Raw genomic sequence first — 10,766 nt, 5'->3', positions numbered from 1 at the left:
TATGATCTCTCAGTCTCCTCTTACCCAGGCTAAACATACCCAGCTCCCTCAGTCGTATCACCTTGGTCACCCTCTTCTGTCCACAATCCAGCTTGTTATTATCCTTCTTAATTTGTGGTACCCCTGCTATAGAGTGCTATCGACTCCAAGCCAGACTGGGGATGTCCAACTGTGATGCACAGCAGCAGGGACAACGTCTCCTCTCTCGCCCTAAGTGGCCATAGCTGTCTGGTAAGATGGATGGACAGAAGACGAATGCATAGGAACTGCTAGGCACTTTTGTATGCAGTGACATTGTGTCTTTGTTTAATCTCAATTCCGTTGCCGTACATATCTCTTCCAGGACGCAGGGGCGAGCACAAGAGTTGCTTCTTGTTACAACTGCCAAGGACAAAAATCCTAATGTGTATGCAAAATGTGTGCACAAGCCTGGTTATTTGGTAAAACAAATCAGAGCTCCCATAAGATAAAAGGCACTGGTGTATGTAAAAAGCAAATACTGATTTGTGGTTTGGGAAGATGTGTGAGTTACCATATGTGGCTAATATGTCTGTATGAAGTTCTGAACGGGGATTTTAAAAACGAGATTTACAACCTCTTTTGAGCTAATGCAGTGCTATTGGGGAAAGTGCAATATATTTGCCACTACTTTATGGAATAAATAATAAATGCAGAGGGCACCTCGGATGAAAAATCAATACAGAATGCTCTACCTACACGAGACTCCACATATTAGGCATTTAACTGCTGATTTAACTGGAAAATCCAATTACAAAGCCATAAGCCAAGCACGGTGTCATGTCGGTCCACCTAACAACCCTACGGGTGCTTTTAATGAGTGATGCTATGAGCACTTATTTCGTTTGGAATGTGTCACCTGCGGATGTTGTAAGTGCTGAACGGAGAGCAACTTTTAAATCCAGTATATACTCTGGCCAATCCAGTTTGTTTGTATAATTTACAGGTGTGAGGAATGCAAAATTCTCCATTGAGGTTTCACTAGGGGCCAGTTGGTACCGTAAGCAGAAGCAAGTAGGGAAGTTTTCCCTGGACTGAACTATTTCAGAATGCAAGTGGTCATTTGTTTGTATGCCTTTCTACAGGGAAGGGGGGATTCCTGCTCATAGAAAGCTAACACATAGAATCACAGACTTGTTGGAAGGGAACATGAGATCCATCTAGTCCACCCCCTGCAATGCAGGAATCTTCTGCCAAGGGTTCATCCTTAGCTTCCATTCTTTTTGGGGTGTTAGGTTATAGCAGTTTAGAGTACAGGTCAGGGTCCACGTGATGAAATGTTCTTACATTGTGTGCACACAGACACAGTGGAACCTCAATTTTTGAAGGTAATCCAGTTTGACTTCCACATCGTTCAAAAACCGAAGATCAATGGGCAGTCGACAAAACCCATTGAGAAAATAGAGGCATGTTTGAAAACGGAAGCAATAATGTCCAGGTTTCAGCGTTTGGGTTCCGAATCGTTCGGCTTCAAAGACGCTCGAAAACCGAGGTTCCACTGTACATTCTTATGTTAAATCCCTCCACATAGAAAACTAGATGGCAAAGAGGAGGGTTCTAGTCTAGACGTCACCTGGACAGGTTAGTTTTCAATGTGCAATGATGCGTTTGGGAAATTTCCTTTTCCTAGTGCTTTCTCACCCAGTGGATTTGGAACCAAAACATTCATTTAGTCAACTGAACAAAGCAGCTATACTTTCTTCTTAGATTCAGCTCATCTTCAGTTAAATCTGTGTGTGATTTGGGAGGCTTAAGAATTCTGAACCGTGCTGCATAATTCTTAAGCATCTGTGTAATATTGTGACTAGGTTATCACAATGCCCTGTTTATCGCACTGAATGCCACTTGTATTGTTTATTAATTTTTGAAATGCATATAACGTTGTGGTTTAATTATTCTGTTTAGTCTTGGTTTTGGCCTCTCTTGAATTAATTCAGGGTGTTTTTTGGGGGGCAGCGGTATTTTGTCACACTGAGTTCACCTTTCTCTCATCTCTGTTTGTTTTACCAAGAACAACAAAATCAAACCCCAGCCAAGCATCTCAAAGCACTCACAGCGGATTAGCAATGGTAATAAGCATTTGTCGTGAAGTGGCTCTTGCCAACTGTAAAGTGGAACTTCTCACTCTCTCAGTTTAATGAGTTTAATAAAACTTAATGAAACATTTTTAAACTTAATGAAGTACTTGGGAAATGTATGGGGAAAGGATGTCTGCTCCACTTAAAAGAGGAAAGAGGCCATCTCACTGGAAGCAACACAGGTCCTGTTAAGCTTTTAATGTTCCTCCGAGGTTAATTTGTGTGTTTTCAATGTCTTGCGCAGATAAGTGTACCCTAGAAAAATCTTGTTAGAATAATTCGGAAAAATAAAAACATTCTCCTACCATTACGTTGGCTTCACTGGGTGCTCAAGGGCCTTTTAAAATGATTTGTTAATTATTTACAGCACTATCGTACTAATATAAAAGAGGGTGACATCACAGGGAAGCTCAAGAAATGTAGGGCTAATTTGTTCTTATGGCCACTGGCTCACAGAACAGAAGAATTAAGGAATAAAAGCTCCCTTCTGCATCCTAACAAAGAAAGCGTGATGCTTAGGTGTGGCATGGACCAAGTATAGTGGCAGCTTTGGACCGTATCCCATTTGCAGGCTTCCCATAGGTATTTATTATTTATTCTTTCATTAAATTTGTTAGTCACTTTATCTTGCCTAAGGTAACCCATAAAAAGGTAAAGGGACCCCTGGCCATTAGGTCCAATCGTAGCCAACTCTGGGGTTGCGGCACTCATCTCGCTTTATTGGCCGAGGGAGCCGGTGTACAGCTTCTGGGTCATGTGGCCAGCATGACTAAGCCGCTTCTGGTGAACCAGAGCAGTGCACGGAAACGCCATTTACCTTCCTGCCGGAGCGGTACCTATTTATCTACTTGCACTTTGATGTGCTTTCGAACTGCTAGGTTGGCAGGAGCAGGGACTGAGCAACGGGAGCTGACTCTGTCACAGGGATTCGAACCGCCGACCTTCTGATTGGCAAGCCCCAGGCTCTGTGGTTTAACCCACAATGCCACCCGTGTCCCTAGGCAACCCATAGCGACTTGCAAAAGCAAGCAAACCAATGAAAATGCCCCCCCTTGCTTTCCCCCCTCTTTTTTGTCTTCACAACAACCCCACAAACAACATCACCCAGCAAGTCCCTTGGATGCATAAGTATTTGAACTCAGGTCCGGTTACTATTCCACACTGGCTTTCTCCCATGCGTCCCTTGTGGAGATGCTTCTGTTTAACTTCATTCTAATAGTAACTTGGTGCCTCAGTTTGCCTGAGTTTCTGTTTACACCTGAATATCTCTGTTATCGCTGCCAGCCTCAAATACGAAGAAATTACTAAGCAGGTATGTACAGAGGTCTGTTGCATTTTAGCACAATAAAGATGCTACTGCAAGGAACCCAACTAAGTTAGTCAGGTCCATTAATTTCAAAGGACCAACTCAAAGGTTAGCTACAGCCCTCTATTTTTTAGAGTAATCAAATAAGGCGCTGACACAGAACAGTTGAGAACCACCACCACTAGCTAACCACAGACCCTCTGCTTACAAATTCTCCATGTAGCATGAATGACTGCTGTAGGCAGAAAATGTCTGCAATCCTGGTCACCTGGGGTGAGCAGGAATGGCTTCCAGGCGACCAGGCTGGCAAGGTTTGTTCTCTTCTCCCTCTCCTTTTATGCCATTCATCTCCAATAGGTTACGTGGTTGCAGGAAGTCTCTAAATCTCTCTGCAAGCCAGCAAGCTTTGCGGTAAAAGGTTGCTGGCCTTTGGTTTAATTCAGCCACACTCTTCTTACATTCTAAGGATTTGAACTTGAAAAACAACACCACTCAGCACCCGACTACACAGGGAGAAGAATCCAGCGTTATTCATTTACTCCCTTTCTTTGCTCTTTCAACATAGATTTAATGAGCTCCCCAGCCCCTCAGTTCATGATTTCTGATAGTGCGTGAGCCATTTTGGGCCTTCAGATTTCCAAATAATGCCCTCAGAATATTCAGAGGGTTGTTATTGAAGAATCTTAGTGGCAGTGGAGTGATTCCTAGTTCGATACTGGCATCTCCCAGGATTGTTTGCAATACACAATACCTCCCTCTACACACTTGTCATAATATCTTATATTTTGCTAGCCTTGAAGGCTTTAGGGCTTGCCTTCAATTATTTGAGAAACATAAATACTGAATGACAATTGAGCTCCATCTCTGTTCTTACACCCGAGTATAAATGTTCACCACTCACCTGTCTGTTCTGGTCTTCAGCCCCCCCCCCCCCGAACATCGCCATTTGATTTCTGGGACTGTCAAACTCACATCTTTGAGCAACGCTGGCTTTTGTTTCAAAATCTTCAATCCCAAAGAGAAATGAATGAACTCGCTGAACTTCCGCGGAACAAAGGACTGTAAATGTTCTAAAGAAACGAGCTTGCCTTCGCAACTGCAGTTGACAACATAGCTGCGGAATTGTGTGTGTACGGAGAGAGAGAGAGAGGCATGTCGGAAACTTCCTTGTAAGAGCAGACCTGTTAAGTGACTCCAGTCAAAGGCAAAATCTCCCAAAGTCCCATTGTCTTACATGGAGCCCCAGGCAGAGCTTTTGACTCACTTTTGAAATGTACACACACATATTCACCTTTGACTTCCAATAAAAATATATTGTACAACCAAGGCTTGTTTTTTTAAAAAAAAGAAGTCCGTGGGTGAGATTGGATCATGACAAAAGCTGCCATTGCAAGTTCTCTTAAGAATCTTTGCAACCGACAGACAAGATATTAGTACAGTGGTACCTTGGTTTATGAACTTAATCTGTTCCAGAAGTCCGTTCCTAAACCAAAACGTTCTTAAACCAAGGCTTGCTTTCCCATAGCAGCAGGGGACTCAATTTACAAATGGAACACACTGAACAGGAAGCGAAACATATTCTTATTGCATGGCAAAGTTCACAAACCAAAATACCTACTTCAGGGTTTGCAGCGTTCGTAATCCAAGTTGTTCATAAACAAGCTGTTCTTAAACCAAGGTACCACTGTATTTTAAATCAGGGGCTGTTAAAGTGTGTCTCTCCAGATATTCTTGAATTCCAATGCCCATCTGAAGGCAGCCTGTATAGGGAAGTTTTTATAATGTTTAATGTTATATTATGCTTGTACAGTGGTACCTCGGGTTACATACGCTTCAGGTTACATATGCTTCAGGTTACAGACTCCGCTAACCCAGAAATAATACCTTTGCTTCAGGATGAGAACAGAAATTGTGCAGTGGCAGCACGGCAGCAGCAGAAGGCCCCATTAGCTAAAGTGGTGCTTCAGGTTAAGAACAGTTTCAAGTTAGGAACGGACCTCTGGAACGAATTAAGTACGCAACCAGAGGTACCACTGTATATATGTTGGAAGCCACATAGAGTGGCTGGGGCAACCCAGTCAAATAGGTGGGGTATAAATATTATTATTATTATTATTATTATTATTATTATTATTATTAATAGGACGCCCCTGTTTTCATCAGAGAAATGTTAAATGAATAAATCAAACCATGCATTATGAATCCAGGGTTGCATCCCTATTAGTTCATCATTTCATCAGACGGGTCCTATTGTCACCCATGTGGAAGATTTATCATTGACATAATTTATCATACTTTCTGGGAAGGCAGAATTATGTGCCCAAGCAACCTGCCGTCGGTGCCGCCTTGAGTTTTCAAAAATATGGGTTTGCTTGAGGTATAAGGAGCTCTCTGGAGGCAGTGAAGAGCAACAGCAAGTAGGGTTGTCAAATTGTAATTTCAAAATAGTGGTCTTCAGGAAAAAAGCCAAGGGGCAGACAAGGGACTAAAGATCTGTTATCAATGAACTGTTGTTAAATGAAATTTAAAGTGGATTTGGCACTACTTCCTCAGGCACAGCTAGTGAAGAATTTTGAGAGTGGCAGAAATGTTACAATTGATTGTATTTCTCCTGAGTGGTGGGGGGAGAGGGAGGGACACACATTGTTGAGGTTGTGACTGTAAAATCTGAAGCATTTTTTTAGATGTCCCCTCAGGCAAATCTTCTGAGGGTTTTTGGAGGGAAACTGAAAGAATTCTATTGAACCCTAGATATTTTCCCACTCATTTTCTCCACATGAACACTAGCATGAACACCAAGTTGCATTTAGACAGATTCACGACTGAAACCACTGGGAAAAGTTCATCCATGATCAAGGAAAAATGTGATGGGCATTCTATCTAGTGCTTCTTCACGTCATATTAAAAAGGTAAAGGGACCCCTGATCATTAGGTCCAGTCGTGGCTGACTCTGGGGTTGCAGCACTCATCTCGCTTGATTGGCCAAGGGAGCCAGTGTACAGCTTCTGGGTCATGTGGCCAGCATGACTAAGCCGCTTCTGGTGAACCAGAGCAGCACACGGAAACACCGTTTACCTTCCCGCCAGAGTGGTACCTATTTATCTACTTGCACTTTGACATGCTTTCGAACTGCTAGGTTGGCAGGAGCACGGACCGAGCAATGGGAACTCACCCCATCGCGGGGGATTCGAACCGTCGACCTTCTGATCGGCAAGTCCTAGGCTCTGTGGTTTAACCCACAGCGCCCCCCGCATCCCTCACGTCATATTAGATGCATATAAATGATTTAACTGTATGAATAAACTGAACACAAGCTTCGGGTTGCAAGCTGGCATTCACTTTTGCAACCAACTGCCTTTGCACACTGCATAAAAAGATTTCCAGGCTGCTCCCTTACTTTTCTGGTAATGTTTTTGACTGACTTCATCTCCAACAATGGCGATCAATTGCCTGACTTGCTCTGGATGGATGAAGGAGGCAGAGTGCTCGGCTTCCTTCAGATGATGTGACATTGTGCGTGTGACATCACATGCACTCGACACATATCTGGCTTCCTCAGTCTTGGGGGCAACTTGGTGCCTCTGTTGACTGCACATCCAAACGGTCCCATATGCAACGTACTTTTCAAGCAGACATGGTTTCCCCCAAAGAATTCTGGGGACTACATGAATGAATGCTTAAAATTCCCTAATCTGCTCACAGAGTTACACTTCTCAGAGAGAATTCATTGTAACAATCAATCCTGCTTCCCAGGTATCTCTGGAAATTGCATTTCTGCAAGGGGAGCACCTAACTATTCTCATCTCTGTTAGCCAAATATTAATAATAATAATAATAATAATAATAATAATAATAATAATAATAATTTATATCCTTATATCCCGCCTCCCCAGCTGAAGCCAGACTCAGAGCGGCTAACAACAATAAAAGTAACACAGCATTCTAACATTAATTCATTTTCAAATCAATTCAAAATCAAATTAATGGCGACCATTGGGCTAGAGTTCTGTGAGGATTACCAAAGGAGGAGGGTCAGACTGTGCCTTGGCCAAAGGCCTGGTGGAACAGCTCTGAGTTTGGGAGAATAGAATTTGGGAGAATATACCATATCCCGCAAGTATCCTGTTTCCCCTCACAAGAGCACTGTGGCCATTTTGGGCACTGTGACATTGTGCAATTTCGTACTGAGAGCTCACCCCCTCCCCTCAAAAAACCCCACATTTGTTCAGGGCTGTGAACTCATGCAGCACCCCAAAATGCACAGCCTCAAAAAAGCACCTCTTTTGGGCTCTGTGTTCTCACATGGGAACACAGACTCAACATGTTGGAGACTATGAATTCACAATTGTTTAAAGTGGTATGAGACTGCTGTAAATGTATAGTGCCGATGGGAGCTCATGTTCTGGTACAATTTGAGCAGGTTTTTATTTGACACATGAGAATACTCAAAAGTCATGTATTTCTCTGGTATAGCCATGGTATTCCCAACCATACTACAGTGTGTATGGTGTACTAAGGGAAGGTTAGCACCTCTGGTGGGGGAAATGTTGTACTCCTTCTGGCATAATTTGTCCACCTTGGTCGCCACTCTGCTCTCACCTGTGGCTCCTAGAAGCTGTCATCATGTGACAGTGGCTACACCTTGGGAAAAGGCCCCAACTGCCTAGCTAAACCAGGAAAAGGTAGCCTATGGGTTTGTATCAGAGCCTCTTTGTGTTCACCAGAGCCCTGGATTACCCTGTTTCATTCTGGGAGGAAATTGCCCGACTGCCATTCTTATTGTATCCCATGTGAGATTAGCACAAGCTTTCTAGTCTTCCCCACAATGGAAAATATAGCCACTTGAGCCATACGTACAACTCAGCACAGCATACTGAAAAAGACAAGGCCCTTTTCAAGTTTCTTAGGCAAGCAATCCATCATTAAGTATATTGCTTTGCCCCATAAATGCCCACCTGACCACTCCAGTCTGCAGAAACGGCACTTTCACAAGTGCTACATAATTTTGCTTTTACACGTGCAAGGAATGGAACCTTTAGTGCGGCAGCCTCTATACTTTGAAACTCCCTGCCCACTGATATTAGTACCTGATTTTATTTTGCCATTTTTGAGGCTGACTTGTTTTTAACATCTGAATTTATCTATCATTTTAATGTATATATATTTTGTAAACTACTTAGAGGTTTTGGCGATTAAATGGTGCCTAAATCCTGTTAAATAAAACGGGAACAGTCAGATGACTCAAGTGCTACAGAATAATTTTATGTTATAACTTTTTAGCTTTGTCTTGGCTGGCTTCCGTATCAAAACCAAATACCTCTATCTTGTCCACCAGAAATGGTCAGAAATGCAATATCAAGAATGCTATTCATTTTTTTTTTCCGAGAGGGGAAAATAATGAATCCCACAGCATTTCTTTTTAATAACTGTTCAGCTACAAAATTTTATTGGTATCCTTTTATGTTCCCTCTAGAGGATGTAATGCACAAAAGCATTGCCACGGAACATATAAAATTACAAATGAAATTTATTGTAAAAAGTAGAATGTCTCCTAGACTGGTGTCAGTATTTATTTTCATTCATAAAACAAAGCCAAAAAAAATTTGCAGGTATAATATATTCATTTGTCAGCGAGTTCATGGGTGTAAATTGCCATCCAACGTTATTGACTGATATAAGACAGATATTGAAAAGACAATTTAAATGTACTCTTCCAAACATAAACTGTTCCACAAAAGCACTGTAAAAACTCCGTCATGGTTTTTATTTTTTCTGTTGTGCTTCACACTTATGGTTAACTACATAATTTGGTTGTGTCATAATCCACTGTGTTTGGCAATTTGGCATTGAAGGCCTGCAAAGCAGATTGAATTCTCACCACCTCGCTGGTAGACAGCTTGAGTCTATGACGCAGCAGGCATGAGAAAAGGTCTAGACGACGTTGACCGGGTGGAGAGAGTTTATTTACACGGTCCCTTATCTCTAGTAGTTGCAAGAGAGCAGAGTCCTGGGATCCCTGAGTATAAGGGTAGTCCAACTGCAAAATCAGGTCCCGGATTGCTTCCGGGTCAAAGTGCATGCTGTAGCCGAACACTTGGATGTTGTTGATTTTCATGTAGCCCAGGTTCCGGGAGGGATCGATAAACTCCAGCGGTTCATAATAGATGCTCTCATTGCCATTGGGACCATTCGACTTAATACGACTCCTCAAGTAGATGTGGACCGTTTCAAAAAAGGTCTTCCACTTGTTGCCTAGAGTCAGCGTCCAGTTATAACACTGAAGTGGTAAGTCCAGTTTAGTCCGCTCCCAGTCTGGGAAACTGTTTTCATTGACAGGCATAAACCAACTCTCGGAGTGGCTGCCTCCAAAAGGGTTGACGTAAACAGCCAGGACAGGCTCCAAGGTGCTGTTCTTTGTTAGGCAAATTTGGAGAGAGAGACCCAAGATCATGTGGACCAGGCTGGATTTGTACTTGTTGCTCTTCAGAGTAAGGAGCATCCTTTTGCGCCAGGAAGGGTCAAACCAGCTATTGAGACGCATGTCGTTGCTGATGAAGATTGCATGGACCTCAATCCGGCGGTCCGTTTTCTGCAATAAATACTTCATCTCCAGATCTTGGAGGTCTGTCTCAAACCCAATGTAGTGCTCCGTTGAGTCTGCCACCTCAGGCTTGCAAAGGCCTTGGCTCAGCATATACCCAGTGTTACAGGTCCCACAGCGGGTACGATTGTCAGGGGCGCAGGATAAGCAGGCAGAACCATCTCCCACAGCGCAGGGCAAGGAGCCAAGGCAGGCGACCTGGTCATTTGGGCATGTGCATGAGTGAGTCTCTTCAGAAAAGCTGCCCAGGAGGCCATTCTCATTGCAGTAAAGAAAGGACTGGATGCGGTTCAGCCAGTAGGTAGAAGACCTGTGAAGCAGAAAAAAGCAAAATGCACAGTGAGATGGAATCATCATCATCATCCCCAGCCACTCTGGACAGCTCCCAGCAGAATAAGAATAAAGTAATAAAACACCAAATATTAAAAACTTCCCTAAACAGGGCTGCCTTCAGATGTCTTCTAAAAGTCAGATAGTTGTTTATTTCCTTGACATGATGGGAGGGCATTCCACAGGGCGGGTACCACTACCTAGAAGGCCCTCTGCCTGGTTCCTTGTAACTTTGCTTCTTGCAGTGAGGGAAGCGCCAGAAGGCCCTTGGAGCTGGACCTCCATGTCCGGGCAGAACAATGGGGGTGGAGATGCTCCTTCAAGTATACTGGGACAAGGGCTTTAAAGGACAAGGGCTTTAAAGGTCAGCACCAACACTTTGAATTGTGCTCAAAGGTAGCCCCACGTGGAAAGCATTGCAGTAGTCCAACCC

At 43.3% G+C, this 10,766-nt stretch overlaps 1 protein-coding gene across 2 annotated transcripts in view; it reads right to left on the bottom strand.

Annotated features, from left to right (window-relative positions):
• Positions 1–8,911: 8,911 nt before the first annotated feature.
• Positions 8,912–10,766, bottom strand: part of BRINP3 (BMP/retinoic acid inducible neural specific 3) — a 260,642-nt gene continuing 258,787 nt past the window's right edge. For both annotated transcript variants that reach the window (XM_083445297.1, XM_083445298.1), the window contains exon 8: positions 8,912–10,313. In XM_083445297.1, the coding sequence (XP_083301423.1) occupies positions 9,197–10,313 (1,117 nt within the window). In that variant the 3' untranslated portion in view covers positions 8,912–9,196. The remainder of the gene's footprint in view (positions 10,314–10,766) is intronic.

The sequence above is a fragment of the Podarcis tiliguerta genome (assembly GCF_965153285.1).
Source record: "Podarcis tiliguerta genome assembly, chromosome: 6".
Classification (NCBI taxonomy): domain Eukaryota; kingdom Metazoa; phylum Chordata; class Lepidosauria; order Squamata; family Lacertidae; genus Podarcis; species Podarcis tiliguerta.
The sequence above is the reverse complement of the archived record's forward strand: the minus strand, read 5'-3'. Positions and strand labels throughout refer to the sequence as shown.